Raw genomic sequence first — 16,753 nt, forward strand, 5'->3', positions numbered from 1 at the left:
CAATGTTATTTTTATAGATTAATTTGGGGTAAAGGGGTCGAATTTTGGGTATTTTTGTGTTACATTTGAATATGCTCTCATTTTTAAAAAATCCAAACTCCCTCTGAAACTCATTGTAACTGTGTAAGCACTCTACTGCTTGCTAGTCAAAAGCTTGCTTTTACCCAAAAATATGTATCTCTTACTATTATTGGACCACTGCCAGGGCCGGATTTACCCAAAGTTACGTTTTAGGCACCTCTCCATTGTGCACTAGGGTGGTGCGAAAAAACTCAAGTTACAAATTTCGTGTCGTAATAGCGCGGAAAAGTTGCGATACGTTAGTAGAAGAAAAACAAAAAAAGAATTATTAAAATCGGACGTCATCTTCCGATCCCGCAAAGCACCTGAAAAAATGACGAAAATGAAAGAAATTGTTTTTTTTTTCGTTGTAAAAAAATGAAACAAAATTAATATCTTTTAACGCAACAGCAAAAAATGGTTACAAATAGCATAGTTTATTATTAATATATGCATATTTATGGTTTTAAACTGTTATTACCGATCACACCAGATCATTAAAAATGTATAAATTTTGCAATTTTGCCGGTTTTTCCGAGTTTTGTAATAATTACTTGAGGATAATTTTTGCGAAGTTTTAAATAGTCCTTTAGATCAAAATGACAATAAAACTGGCCACTAGAATTGAAAGGCAAAATTGCACCTTAAAAAGGCAGCATGTTAACCCTATTGAAACCGAAAGTGAAGATGTTGAGGTTTTAAATGACGCAACGCAAAGTTCAACAATCAAGGAGAAATTTGTTGACCAGGAAGATCACATGCCTAGTACATCCAAAAAAATATAAATCACCATGGCAAATTAGGGTAAATTTATAAACTACAGCTTTTCATTGTGATCAATACGGGGTATCTCACCGTGCAGCTGCTGCTATAGCATCAAGTGTATTTGTAGACAATGGTGTTATAACTGAAGAATATACTTCTAAGTTCATTGACTGATGTAGAATTAGAAGGGAAAAGAGAAATATTATTAGCGATATACAGCAAATCCATCTTGATCTAGGTGATCTACACGGGCTATACTTTGACGGAAGGATATACAATACCATAGTAATAGAAATGATTGAATTGAAAGAGTACTGCCGGACAGTTAAAGCGGATCACCAGTCTCTAATAAAAGAACCGGATTTTGTGTATTTGAGTCATGTTTCTCCAAGCTCCGGGTCTGCTAAAGATATAGTGGTCTCCATATTATCTTATCTCTCTGATCAAGGAGTATCATTAGAGTACTTAGGGTTAGTTTGCTGTGATGGCACAAACATCAACATTAGATGGAAAGGTGCACTATTAGAAAGCTCGTAGGAAACATTGGACCTTCGCTGCAGTGGGCAGTTGGTTTACTTCATTTCATTGAATTACTTTTGTTATATTTTTCAGTATTTAGATGGTGAAACAAGTGGCCAAAAATCATTTAGTGGGCCAATTGGACTAATCTGAATGGTAATGGAAAGCTTCCAATTCTGCAATTCCAAGCAATTCAATGTGAAATTCTACAAGTTGATAGATAAATTTTGAGCAAGGACAAAAGATACCTTATTGACATTAGACAAGCAATCACAAGTGCTGAATTTCCAAATGACTTACCAAACCATGATCCTGGACCAATTTTACATGCTCGATGACTCGTGTGGACAGAGCAATGGAAACCTCTCGATACATACCTGAATATTAAAAGAAAGTAGTTTTCCCTGTTATTGAATGGAACTCTAAATTTGACCACGCAGAGAACGTATTGATGGCGATGGTTTTTGATTACAGAAGGCACATTAGAGAGCTAGGGCTAAAAAGAGTATTTAAGGCCAGACAGACTTAAATAAAAGCAAACCTATCGGAAACTTCATTACTCCTGCCATGAACTTCGAAATAAATGACTGTATAGAATTGATTGCCTGGAATAGGTGCTTTCCATTCATTGACACAAGTCGACTTGGGTCGCGGTTTTCGTGTTCCATTCTGTGTGTGTCGCCGACTGTTGTGACACAAGTCAACAAACGGTAACGCACAGGAATAGGAGAGTTTTAAACAGTTTCCGTGAGTCAACACAAGTCGACTCGTGAGTCACATGAATGGAAAGCACCCAATGTAGTCAAACTATCTACTCCACTTCTTCTTATGAGAATAATTGCTAATGAAGAAATAGCTTCCTTCATTGAATCTGGTGATAAACAGGATTGGGATATTATAACTTCCTACATCACAGGCAAGCAATGGAGCCGTGTGTGAAATTGGTAACTGAGGCATCCCTTAAGCTTTGTGGCTATCGATCCAGAAATGGATTTATTAGGGCTATATTCAAATCAAGGTCCATTATGCCCGACTTCACCACAAAATCGCAGTACAAAGTAGTTTTCACAAGCTAAAATTTAAAAGAAGGACAAAAAATTTTAATATTATAAATAGCAGTAACCCTCATTAGTTGGATGGATGGAGGGTGTGGGTAGAACTCAAAGTGCAGCCACCTCTCCGCGGTGAGTTCTGGATTGTTTAAATATAATTAAATCATATATATAAACAAAGGAAGAGCTGCATAATCAAACATGTATTTTAGCCTAAAATATTACCTTAAGTAATTATTACACAACTCTGAAAAACCGGCAAAATTGCAAAATTAATACATTTTTAATGATCTGGTGCGATCGGTAATAACAGTTTAAAACCATAAATATGCATATATTAATAATAACCTATGCTATTTGTAACCATTTTTTGCTGTGGCGTTAAAAGATATTAATTTTATTTCATTTTTTTACAATGAAAAAAAAAACATTTTTTTTCATTTTCGTCATTTTTTCAGGTGCTTTGCGGGATTGGAAGATGACGACCGATTTTAATAATTCTTTTTTTGTTTTTCTTGTACTAACGTATCGCAACTTTTCCGTGCTATTACGACACGAAATTTGTAACTTGAGTTTTTTCGCACCAGCCTATTGTGCACCCCTCCTCGCTTGAGCCCCCCTCCCCAATTTTCATGATAAGGCGTAGGCACTCGCATGAGGTGACAGAAGGTGCCCCTTGGACTGCGATGCCCGTAGGCGCGTGCCTATTTTGCAGGTAAATCCGAACCTGACTAGTGCATAATGTATTGACAGTTGGGGTCAGGCCTGCTCAAGGAAATTCTGGGCAAAGAAATATGCATTGCATGGCTCTTGATTTCCCTCCCCTTTTACTACCTAACAAATCTACTTTTAGCCTAAATGTTCTTAGGCATTTTATTCTGTTATTTCAAAAACACTATAAAAGAGTCACTGTAATCGTACAGTTGAGGACCTCGAATCCAGAAAGCTTGGGACCGAAGGGCTTCTGGATTTCTGGTCTTCATTGTATATTTAGTAAATTAATTAATTTATACATGTGCTCAGGCTCTTGTACTTGATATTTCATATCCTTATGCGTCCCTGACAAGGTTCTTAGCGTATGTTCGTAGTATTGCTAAATTCCTACTCATCCCAGAACAAGGCTTGGAGAGTGGTGCCACGAGGTGCCAAGTCAATACACTACGCAGAGGAATTTTCAAATGTTCTGGATTTCGGGTTTACCGGGTTTCTGGATTCCGGATTTGAGGTCCTCAACTGTATTAAGTTCCAAATAATAGTGAGGCTTTTAGTAACGAATACTTTTATATTTTACATTTTAGCAAGAATAGCATATATATCTCTCTCAGACCTGAGCCAGGTGCTGACCTCAGGGTGCAGTGCCAAGTATAGGTTTTAGCTTCTAGGGGGTTGGAAATAAGGAATGGCATGGCTAACTAGAAAGTAAACAACACCAAACCACGTGGTGCAATGAAGAAGACGAAGCAATAGTGGAGAAGCAGAGACCTGCTTGACATGATTTTGGGATACAATCAATTTAACTGAAAAAAGGTTAAGGCCATCAATTTTTGTCACATAAGGCTTCAGACCTTTCCCTTGGGCTACAACCTCGTCGTGGTGGAAAGGCTTGCATGTTCCTATTAGTTTAGGTAGGTTTAGGATAAGACTCTACAGGAGTTATCACTGTCTCCTTTATTTCTTTAGGGTATTTCATTCTTCCTTTTGGCATAGGGCTTTGAATTTGGCTTGCGAACCACCAGTACTGACTACTGACTGAAAGGGCTCATGGTATGGGAATATTTTGGATGATCCTGTTACTGAAAATGCAACAAGAAAGAAGAGCTGGATACTGCAGAAAAAGATGGCAGAACAAAGTGCAAAAATTAGAACCCTCGATGATTGACCAAGCTTGAAGATGAATGAAACATAAAGAAGCAGAGGCAATAGCGAGAAAATTGAATTCTTATAGAGGTGGAGGAAGGCTGTCTGTATTTTTTCCCCATTTTATAGCTGATGTAACCACATATCAAGCATATAAACTGAGAGCATTTTAAATCATTGGGAGAAAGATTTCCTGTGATAAACACAATTTAAAGAAAATCAGCAAGGTTTGATAAATGCTCAACTGCACTTAAAAGTTACATTCAAAGGTTTTCGAGGAATAGGGTGGTTTCCTATTATTTTTTATTCCCTCAATCGAAAGATTATTATTCCTGGAGTATGTATTTCACGCATTTAGATTTTTAAGTGATGATATCTATTTTTTGCGATTAAATGAAAAGTGAAAAATTTCAAGTGCGCGAAAACGCGACGGCTTAGTATGAATGCCGGGAATTTCTCTGTGTGACTTCGTTCTGGTTCCTACTGCCGCAAGTGAAGTGACCTTTGGGTGAGGCTTTGAGCGCTGATACGACGCAGGATGCTAGCAGGTAGCTGAGTGCCCTGCTAGCTGGTAGCGCTTGGCTTAAATAAGGATTATTAATACCTTATCAAACGAAGAAAACTTTCTGACCCTAGCCAGTTTTAATAAGTATTTATATTAAGACGAGTTTCCCTGAGCTCTGTGCCTCATGCATGCATTGGTAATCTCAGACGATGTAAAACTCCTATCTACTCGTATAGAAACTAGGTCCCTGTGACGTCACGTGGAGTGGCATCGCATGGGCGCCAATCTGGCCTTTTTCAAATGAGGATAAAAATTGACCCTTGCCATTCGTGTAAACCAGTATTTCTAAGACCAAATAATTTGTTTAATATGAATCCACCAATGGTGGGTAACGAATCGCAATCAATGCCTTTCGTTTTCTTTGATGAAGGAAACTACCCTATTATAGGTAGGATACTTCAAAAAGGATGAAGGACATACTTGCTTTGTAAAATTTAGATATCTTTCATACTAGCCATCCTTATAACAAATATAAAAGTGTCAACAGGCATCTAAAAGGTCAGTGGCTTCAAGTGACTCTACCATTGTCTTTGTATTGTTCATTTTGCAATGAACAATCAGTCAGATTAGGTTCATGGCTCTTAAAAATTAGAATTGTGGGATATATATTTGCTGGAAAGCAATTTTATTCTGAAATAATGTATAAATGAAGAAGAACCTTTTGGTTGAGCCAAGGAAAAGATAAATTTGCTTGGGAAGTCAACCATAAGCAGAATTTAGTACAGGAAGACCCCAATACTTCCCGCGAACCTTTTCTCATACAGAGTCCCTTAGAAAATGTACTGACTGCAACACAAATGGTGAAAATTGAAGGTAGCACAAAATCCACAAAAGGAAATTTTGAGGTGTCTACAGGAGGCAGATCCCACCCAGTTGCAATCTATGCTGCCAATGCATGTCTGCTTGAAGCCACCTGTATGAAGCGGTAGTAGTGGACAACATTGCATTGCATTAATTTCCCTGGGATTTGCTGTGCATAACAGCCAGTGGCACTCTTATCACATGAGAACCTGGCTGCAAGTTGCCTCCACAGGAGGATCAGCCTGTTTCAAATGGCAAAATAATTTTGGATTTGGAGTATATTTACGGATGATTAGATTAAATGAGGGAGATAGTTGTTACTGGTAGATATCTAAATCATATCGCAGAAAGAAGTTGGTTATTATTAAAGAAGACCTTCTTGGTAAAATTGGGGATGAGTATTGTATGATTCTCCCATTATTGGTGAACCCAGGATAATAATTAGGAAATTGGAATAGAAAAGGCTAGATAATAGTGAATTGAATTTTATTCTCATACTGACAAGCACAAAAGACTACAAAAATGGAAGTGCAACCTAAATTGGTAATGTGTATTTTGGAAAATCAAAGTTTTCAAAACTATTGTTAACATGACATCGTTATCATTCAGAAGAGGTTATTTACATTATATTTTGATAATGTCTAAATTCCAGTACAAAGTACCTTCTTTTATATATACACAACAATTATAACTGAAATTCATAATCTTATTTGCATGGTAAATGAGGTATTTATAATATTTTACAAAACACCAATGCAAAACTTTAAACACACTATGATGATACAAAAGACCGATTTTTGGATAACACTCACTTTTTTAGCTTTTGTAACTAAACGCAGTGATAAAACACAACAATAGTTATTTTCAAACGTATCAATATCATCAAAACTAACCAAACTTTTTGTGTAGGCTCCCTGCCAGAGGTGGAACATCAATATACTTTAATATTGTATATAATACTCATTTTAAAAGAATTCACACATACACAAAGATATTGCCCATGTCTAAGAAATACTCGTCAAGAATCACAGATCCAAATCCACTGAAACAATTAGCTATTACAAATTAAAAACTGACCTCAGCTAAGATTTGCCATTGGAATGTAACAGAATTCTTGAATATTATGTCCCTCAATTATCATTTACCTAAATACTGATCAAAGAAGAAAGCAAAGTAAGGTGTATAATTACACTGTGTGCAGAGATCTTTTTATATGAGACTTAGAAAATGTGGAATGATGGCATTATAAATGACATTCAAACGAAGCCATCTCACATTACACATCCACAACTTTAATTTTTTAAATCATCTCTGGTAAATATGAATAATAAAGTAAATAAATATTAAAATAAAATATATTCATACAAAATTTACAATGCATAGCCTTATAGCTTGACTACTAACTTCTCATGTTGGCTCATTCATCTAAATTTTGATACATTTATGTATAAATATATAATCAGATCATCATACATTCATTTGTATGTGTATCAGTTTTAACAAATATATCAATAAAATGAGCATTGGTTTACATGAAGAAGTAAGGCTATTACTTGTCCAAGACACTAAATAAACTTAACATTCATCTTATAAATTATTATTAAGTGGCTTAAGTATTGCTGCCGTACAAATAAAATGTTCTTACCAGCATAGTTAATGTTAAATCACTGAAAATAACTGGTAACCAAAATGTTCTTCCTTTCTCGAACACAGTACCTACTTTGGCAAAATCAGCGTCCACAAAGCACATTAAATGCCTATATGGCATTTTGGAGCCTTTTATGACTTCAAGATCAATCACTGTCCAAGCCTACATGCTCACATTCACATTGAAAAAATATTCCAAGTATAAAGATTAGAAAATGTGAACTATGAGGATTTTGTATAGAGATATAAATACTTCTTAAAAATACTGACAAATATTGCCATCTATTCTAACATAAAAAGATCTTAGTTGAGACATTGAACAGATAATTGCTTCTTCAAACTTGATATGGAGATAGATGGACAATATTGCAACTCTCCATTCATAATGAGAATAATAATTCTATACAAAACCTGAACACAACAATTTTCAATGAAAATGTTTCGCTAATGTGCACACACTAGCTATTGGTAATAGTACAAAAACATCAATGGCACACCAACTCCCAAAATTAGTGGGAGCTAAGGCTCTATGAAGTTATGTAGCAGTATGTGCACTTCACTCAAATAACATATATTTGGATTGCAGCTCTCCATGGGTTTCGATGACCATTATTAACAGGACATCAACCTCATGTAGTCCATGAAACCTCAAGACTATATACCAAGATCACACGAATAGTTATTACTTTTGTAACATATAATATATATGTATATATACAAAGTAAAATGAAGGTTCCAAAATTTAATATGCACATGCGTGAGGCAAAGCAAATATTAGGGCTTTCCCACGATGCAATTCAATGGGAGATTCTAAATATTGTACCTTAATGACTTAAATTCTTCCTCAGGATCAGGAACAAAAGCAACAGGAATTGAATTCGCTTACTCTCTTCAGTCATGACCGTCAACCCCTAAGAGTTTTGCTGCATCATCAGCTGACTTTGAGAGGAGCATCTTCTCTATGATGGACTTATCTTGTATGTCCAACAACTTCTCAATTAAGTCACCAGCTCCACTCACTCCTCCTATTGCCGTTGCAAGGCTTATTTGCTGAGGAATGAGTCTCTTCCGCTTCCCTTCAGCTTCATTGTCATCTTTCCCACCATGCACATTCTTCTCCCATTTCAAGTGGTTTATTGCTACCAAATCGCTTGCCATGGCTCTATGGCGTGTAGTGATGGTTTCCTCATCACTTGCTTCTGATGTTGCTACTGCAACAGGAGTGTTTCCCCCAGCTGCCCTCTCTGCATTAGAGTGCTTCTTGCGGTGGCGAAGCATGCTGTGCTTGAGGGTGAAACGCCTCGCGCAGATGTCACAGGAGAAAGGACGCTCGCCGGTATGCGTGCGCATATGGCGTCTCAGATCTTCAGCAGACCAGAAACGACGCATGCAGAAGGCACAAACAACCTGTGGAAAACATTTTAATTGATATATTAAAAAATGGAAGCCAAACTTATCACCATACCTCTGAAATTGATTCATCAATAATTTTTATATTACATGCATCAAAGAGTTCCCATGATTTTCACACTGATTCATATCATAAGTTAAGAAATATGGCAAAAATTGTTACTTTCATGGTTTCACTACAGTATAATTTGAGTCAAAGTGATTTAATCAGTATATCATTAATATGCAAGACTATATTCATGCAGTAAGAAAAGCAGATTTCCTAATTTGACTCCCTGCTAGTAATTTTTTCTATAATTCATGTCACCATTGGTATAAATGCTTTGGAGAATTATTTTAAATACATGGCAAGATTAAAAAAAACCTTGCTTGTAAAATACATATTTATAGGTCTTTCAACTCTCAAACCGTTTAGTGAAATTTGTAGTTGTGGTTTCAAACTATTTTTGTTTGGTCAAATTGCATTGCCCATTGGGAAAAATACACAAATTTTTACAGCAATGAAATTTTAGCACAATAAATATTAGGTACCAAAGCCAGCCGAGTTAAAATGCCATTTAAAAAAAATTAAACTTAAAAATAAGCATGAGAAGGTATTCACCTTTCTGTTTGCATAATCCGGGAACTTTCCCCTTAGTTGCTCAAGGCTCTCTTCTCCACCAGTCTGGTCTCCACCAGCAACAGTGTTGTTATTGTTTGGACCATTGTGGTGGTTGCTGTTGTGGGCATCCTCAGATGCCACTGCATTAGCAGAGTCAAGAGCTCCTTTGGCCACAAGGAGCTCATACTCTGAAGCATGAGCTTCCTTGATGTGGTTCAGAGCGTCATTTCGCTCAGCATAACTGCGCTCACAGAGATGGCACTTGAATGGGAGGTCAGAGCCTGGATGATGATGGTGGTGGTGTTGTTGTTGCTGATGGTGTGGTGGCAGCTGAACCGGATGACTTGGTAGGACAGGGACAATTAGTGGTGGTGTACGACCCTTATCCCAAGCCAGCTTGACCTGCTCCCCTTCTTCCACAGGAGTGAGGGGCAGATTCCCATTGAGGAGCTGGTGTTTGTTTTGGCTGGTGGGAAGCTGGAGCTCTGGAATGGCTTTTTCAGGGGTCTTTGTGAGTGACTGTGGTGGTGCAGGGTCTTTCTTCTTCATGGGGTTACTCTGATTGCGGAGAGGATGAGACTCGCCATTGCAGAGAATATCTCCAGCACTGCAGTCTGCAGATTCCTCATCCTCCTCAAACTCCCCATCCTCCTCTTCCTCATCCTCCTCTTCATCAAGCATCCCCTCTTCGTCCTCAGCACCAACCAGACCCTCCTCATCTTCCTCATCATCCACATCTCGCTCCTCAGTGGCACAACGGGGGCTGCTGGCTGATGAAAGAGAACCACCCTTGTCAGACCCACCACGAGGTGAGGTTGAGAGCCTACCGCTCTGGTTCCCTGAGACTGGGGGCTGCAGGTGATGGTGCTTAGTGGCGAGGTGCTTCTTCAGGTTGTTCTGCGTGGAGAAGGTTGAGCTGGGGCAGACACTGCACTTATATGGTCTCTCTGGGACATTGCGCATGGTGTAAGCACTGGAAGCTGCAGCACCACTGCCCCCAGGGGAAAGACCACCGGCACCGGATGAGCTGACCACAGAGGCACTGTCTTCTGCCCCACTACTGCTCCCTCCACACCCACCACTGCCACTGCTTACTCCTCCATTTCCCCTGCCATGCTTCCTTAAGAGGTGCCTGTCACAGTTTGACTTAGTCGTGAATAGCAGAGGGCAGTGGGCACACTTATAAGGCTTCTGGCCTGTGTGCGTCAGTATGTGTCTCCTAAGGGAGCTTCGCCACGGGAATTTCCTCATACAATAAGGGCAGGAGACTCGGTTAGGGGCTGACGAGTAGGCACTCCGCCGCTTACCCTTGTCTTCTGTGTCCGCAGCAGTGGCTGCCTCCACAGTCACATTGGCCAGCTTTCGCTCCAGACTGTCATCCCTATCATCTGCCCTGCCTCTGTTGGCCCCCCTGACTGAGCCTTCCTCCCCTGAGGAAGCGCACTTGCTCCCTCCTGTCTCGTCACCACTCTTCCACCCCTCCTCCTCTTCCTCATCCTCACCATCTTCCCCACCGTCATAGCCTTCATCAACCCCACGGCGAGAACCCCTCCCTTCTGTCTCCTCCATGTCATCATCTTCCTCTGACCTAAAATACTGTTGGAATGTTTGAGTGGAAGCATTGTCCAGCAGCTTGGACACGCTGGCTAGATCTACACCGCTAGATTCATCCTCTTTGGTTTCTGAGCTCAACGTGCTCTTCCCTTTGTCTGCATTAGAGTCATTCTCTGTGTCCATCTTTTCTTCGTCAATCACCAGTTCACCACTGTCCTCATCCTCTGCGGTACCTTTGACTTTGTCTTTGGAGGACTTTCTTAAGTCGTTTTTGGAATCCATTCTTTTCCCATTACCCTCCTCGAATGAGCTGCTGTTGGCTCGACAATCTGAGACAAGTTTTGATTTGAGCTGCTGAGCAATAGCGTTCTTCACCTCTTCTGAGATCACTTTTTTATTGTTATTATCTTTGGCCTTATTAATAGGATCATCTACGTTTGTTGAAGATTCTGGAGTGGACACTCGGTCATCATGTGGCGAGAGCATTTCTGTTTCCTCTGCATCATCCATATTAATGTCATCATCTCTATAGTCCTCGGAGCCATGCTCACTGCCAGGCTTCCCTGCAGACTCTGCAGGGAGGGAGGCAGCCGGGGGAAGGGGACCATCAGGAGAGTGGGACAACCTGGCATCCGATGCAGATGGAGAAGAGTCCGTCCGTGAAGAAGGGAGCCCAGGTAGGCCACCACTGCCACCACGCCTTCCTCCTCTCGGCCTTTGGCTCCAGAACTCAGGGTGCTGCTGCTTGATATGCCTCTCCATGTTGGAACGCAATGTGAAGCGGGCAGAACAGTGACAGCATGCAAAGGGGCGCTCAGTTCTATACCTCCTCTGTTTTTGTTTTGGCATAAGAACCCCATTTTTGATCACCATCTTGACGCCAGACTGCATTCTGTTGTCCTCTTTGGATGGGGTGGCTTCTCTTATGGTAGTTACAGGTTGATCATTTGGCTTCGATTCTTTGGCTTGAGAGAGTACAGGCTTTGAAGGGGCCTCTGAGGTTGGTGTGGTAGACGGAAAGCCCACAGCAGTTGCCGCAGCCAGGGCCAGTGCCTGTATTCGTTCGTTCATGGCTGCTGGGTCCAGAACTAAAGTACCTCCAGAAGACAGTTGCAGGTTGCGAAGGATTTCCTTCTCCAAGCGTTCCATCGTGGGCGGGGCACAGGAGGTGGGAATGCCAGGATATGACGGCACAGTTTGGGAGGAGAGGGTCTGGGTGACAGAGGGAGATATAAGAGGAGATGGATGGAGGGATGGCGACTGGACTTGGGTGGGCTGGAGCTGAGTAATGAGAGATGCTCCTGAGCTTGGGAAAGGGAGTGGAAGTAGGTATGGGAAATTTCCAACTGGGGGCCTTGTTGGGGTGGAGGGCCCTGTGGGGTACTGAGAGTTCAGGTACATGTGGAGGGAATTGGGATAAAATGGGGGTTGGGAGGGTGGAGTTGACATCGGAATCTCCATCTTTGGTACTCCATTTGAAATGGAAACTGGGGTTGACTCAACCTTCAACATTGGTGGACTTAGGTGTGAACTACAAGTGGTAGGAGGGGGAGCCATAGGTCTTGTAATTGGCACCGAGGGAAGTCTAGCAGGCATCAGCAACCCTCCATTGAAGCTTCCAACAGAAGATGGAGGCGGGGCCTGGAGGTTAGTTCGCAGCTTCCCAACCGAGGGCCTTGACAAATCCTCGGGTTCGTCCTGCACCTTTTTGCTACTCAAGTCAAGAGCATCCATGCTCAAGTCCAATGGAGCCTCCGCTCCAATCGGAACAGCTTCCTTAACCAATTCTTGCTTGACAGCGATTGGGCGGTAAAGGTGCTGATGCATGGGGAGTGTGAGCTGCCCACTCACCATCGTTAGGGGTGCTGGAAGAGATGGGCTTTTGGCAAAATTGACTAGCTCTTCCACGCTGGACAAATCATCCATGTGGCCGCCCTGCTTGTTAATCATTCTCTTCTCGGCATCCCTGTCTCCAATCTTGGGTTTCTCGTCCTTGGAATGATCCTTATTAAACTGCTCAGTTCTCGTCAAATAGCTCTTTGCCTCGGATATGGCAGTCAACAGGGCAGACAGCTTTGTTGGTGGAGATTGAATCCTGGGCGGTGTGCACTGAGTGGATGAGGAGGCGAATGCGCTCTCCAGTCGTGGATTTACCGACTTTTCAGCGAAGTCCCTAGGGTTGTCAGGGTAAGCAACGGCGCCATCATCAGCGACGGGTGAGTAGATGACGGATCTCCTGACTTCTTCCCTGGACACCTTGGAATGCCTATTCCGGAGGTGCCTCTCGCAGTTGGCCTTGGTCGTGAATGCGTAGCGACAGAGGGCGCACCTGAAGGGCCTCTCACCATTGTGGGACCGGAGGTGACGCATCAGGCCGTGCTTGTCGGAGGCGACCCTACGACCACAGAGGCAGCACGCATATTTGTTGTCCCCATCGTCGTCTCCAGGCTGTTCCTCGACCATCTCGACTATGTGGTTCCGACAGTGACCTTTGAGTGCGCGCAAGTTGGGAAATACAGAGGGACAGAGTTTGCACGGAAATTCCCCACGCATCTTCATCTCCCTCAGCTCCGCCACGAAGGCGGCATCTTCCTCCTCCTGTTCTTCCTCCTCTTCCTCATATCCTCCACCTTCGATCTCATCCTCTTCCTCCTCTTCCATCGGCTTCATGAAGTCCGACCCGTTTCCGGCCACCGCGGATATTATGCTGCTTATGTCTGCCAAATCTTTGGGGGCATCTGAGGGCTCCCTACCCGAATCAGCCTCCGAGCCCTTGGAAGCCTTCTTCATCCCTAAGTGGAGGTCCTTGGGCTTCATCGCGGGGCTGTTGAAGTAGAAGGCGTTGTCGAACTCTTCCTCACGCCTCTTCCTCTCGGCGTATGGCAAGTGGGACAGGGAAGGGGAGTTGGAGTGGGGGAAGAGCCTGTTATGGGGCGGGAGAGTTGCGCTTTGGTTGGTGGTGGTAGGAGGAGGCGGTGAGGTACCGCACTGCCTCGTCTTGTTCTGGAGGTTTAGCACAGCGAAGAAGTCCTCTTTCGGGTCCTCGGCCGCAGGGGGCGCCGCGGTCGCCGGGGAGGTCGAGGACGCGCGATGGCGGGTGTCCGCGTGGATGTGGAGGGCTGAGCCGCAGGGGAAGGCGCGGTCGCAGCGCCCGCACTGGAAGCGGTGGAACTCGCTCGAGGCTCGGTGGACGGCCATCTCGCAGACCGCGTTCGCGATGAGCGGAAACTTCTGAGTCGAGAAGTCGACGAAAGTCAGATCTTGGAACCCGAGGGTCGGAGTTTGGTGCGGTTGGGACCTTTCCTCCCTCTCACCCGCTCTCCTCGTCCGCTTCCTTCCAGTACCCCTCTCTTCCTCCTCGTAGTCCTCATCGTCGAAATCGTCCTCCTCCTCGTCTTCCGGCTCCAACTCTCTGTGCACCATATAAGCGTGGACGCGGAGTGCTCTTTGGTTTTTGAAGGAGGTGTCGCAGGGGAGACACCTCCAGCCCATCTCCGAGGACTCTTTCGCGGTCCTCGTTCTGGGGGAGCACACGCCCCTGTTTGGCAGCCTGCTCGAAGGCGCCTCGACCGCGTTTCCGTTGGCGGTCCTCTTCCTTCCGTTCCCGGGCGAGGGCGTGGTGGTGGGCGGAGGCGGCGCCGGAGACTTCTTCGGCGTCACCTTGCCCCTCTTGGATCCTCCGCTGTCCGAGCTACCGCAGTCGCTCACCTAAAGAAAATTAAAAAAGATGTTGATGAGACCTTTTTTTATACTTCCAAGTAACTTCAACCTTGCCCAATCAGGATACCAACTAATTAAAAAATAACTTTCCCACACAATTAGTTTTTTTAAACTAATTTTTTTAATTATCAGACTATATAATCGTATATTAAATGAGCCCATGCGATTTTATGCAAGTTTCATGCCGATTACCAAATTTCCCAGGTTACCTATAAAGTTACGTAAGAGAAATTCCAAGTCCTGCAATTAGACCTGAGCCTTAAGGTAATATTTCATTTTAAAAAATTAGCGAAATTCTGAATATTTCACTTCTATGAAAATTCCACTGATAATTAATAATTTATGTGAAATCGTTAGCCTTGTTTATCCCAAAAAATAGTGCTTTTTGTCACTTGCTTTCTGTCTTAGGCAGCAGCAATTAGAATTTGGGAATACGTGGGCGGACAAAAAGGGCTGAATTCAAAGAACACTAAAAGTTCCCACTTCTTTAAGAAAATAAGTCGCTCACCTCCTCGGGCTCCTTGACGGATTGGGGATTGGTGGCGTGGGTCCTCATGTGCCGGTGCATGTTCCCGTTGGTGGTGAACGCCACACCGCAGAGTCGACACTTGAACGGTCGCTCCCCGGAGTGGACGAGCATGTGGCGGTCCAGGGAACTCGAGGAACTCAGCGCCTTCCCGCAGATTCGGCAGCTGAAGGCTTTCAGGCCGTTGGACGTCGCGCAGGCGGCGGAGGCCGAGGAGCCGTCGCCAGGACTCTGTCCGGGGGTATTGTGGGACCTGATGTGCACGGTGAATAAATGCTGCGAGCTCAGGACGTCCTCGCAGATGGGACACACGTAACGCATGTCCTCTTCTTCGTCTCCCTTGGGCGCTTTGGCGTCCGTCTTCTTCTCTTCCTCGGGCAGAGCCGCTGGGACCTCGGGACACTGCTGCTCAATCTCGGGGACGGGGGCCGAGGGTTCCGGTTCCTCCTCTGCCACGACCGACTCTTCTTCTTGCTTTGGTTCTTCCGGTACTACGGACTCTGACATGACTTCGTCCACAATCTCCTTCACAACTTCTACTCTGGGTTCCACCTAAAAAAATTATATTTAGTATAAGTGATTGTTTCAGGCGTGACTTCTTGGAAACCCTTTATCAAAAGAGTTTTAACAATAATTTAAAATTTTGGCATATTCGACACCAAGATGTGTTATTGCCCACAATATTTTCAAGGTAAAAATGCCACCAAGCGTCTAAACCAATATGGACCATCATAAATATACATGAGAAAAAATATTTCTAACACTCCGGCGAAAATATGAGGAAATTTTGAATGGATACGACGAGAGAAAGAAGGAATAAGAGGGGAAGAGGGAGGGAATTTCTTTAGTTTCTGTAATTGAATGAACAAAAACCAAAATCCATCACTCATCAGACTGGAGGGATAAACTAAATATCAACGGAGCTCAAGGACTGAGAAAGGGGAGCATCTGTATCTTAAATTCATACTCTGAATGACACTTTTCGTAACTTGATTAACCACCCATGTTAGTGGAAGAATTGTATTTTATTTAAGCATATGGAAACACTGCAAGTCACTCTTGATAGATAAAAACTCCATAAATGATGGATGAAATCTTAATCGAAGAGGTAGTCACACAGTTGATTATTCACCCTTTCAGAAATAAAATGACAAATAGTAATAAACGGCTATTCAGCAAGGATTTAAACTCAAAACCAAGTCAAAGGCAAATCTGATTACGAAATTCTCACTTTGAAACGTCGCGTCGACGCAAATATTATGTACGATTTCCATGCATATCATATCGATACCCTTTGATTAACACAATCACGCGCCCGAGGAAATTAAAATGCAGACAAATACGCGACGCCGTTTACACTTCTTTATTGTTTTAAATTCCATAAAATTGATTGAGTCTGAAATAACCAAATAGGACTGCAACCCTTATTTTTAAAAAAAAATCAAGATTTTAAAATCGAGAGAAAAAGTTAAGCCTATTTTATGCATCATTTGAATAAATTTAGGTATGTTCCACAAACATATATATAGAAGAGCACTAAATTTATTCTGGCATGAATATCCTACACTTCTTCGAAGAGAAACCTGAAGTCGTTAATGGTATTTTATGATACTCGACTGAAAAGTAATGTTATCTGAATGGAAGAAGGAGAAATTCATAAGGGGGTTACACTACGC

General features: G+C 42.6%; 1 protein-coding gene across 2 annotated transcripts in view; it reads right to left on the minus strand.

Moving 5' to 3' along the window:
- Nucleotides 1-6,088: 6,088 nt before the first annotated feature.
- LOC124155700 (ras-responsive element-binding protein 1-like) overlaps nucleotides 6,089-16,753 on the minus strand; it is a 207,389-nt gene continuing 196,724 nt past the window's right edge. For both annotated transcript variants that reach the window (XM_046529735.1, XM_046529734.1), the window contains exons 3-5: nucleotides 15,060-15,629; nucleotides 9,278-14,539; nucleotides 6,089-8,673 (exon numbers count right to left, since the gene is read on the minus strand). In XM_046529735.1, coding sequence (XP_046385691.1) covers nucleotides 8,158-8,673; nucleotides 9,278-14,539; nucleotides 15,060-15,629 — 6,348 coding nt within the window. In that variant the 3' untranslated portion in view covers nucleotides 6,089-8,157. The remainder of the gene's footprint in view (nucleotides 8,674-9,277; nucleotides 14,540-15,059; nucleotides 15,630-16,753) is intronic.

Source organism: Ischnura elegans, chromosome 3, assembly GCF_921293095.1.
Source record: "Ischnura elegans chromosome 3, ioIscEleg1.1, whole genome shotgun sequence".
NCBI lineage: Eukaryota > Metazoa > Arthropoda > Insecta > Odonata > Coenagrionidae > Ischnura > Ischnura elegans.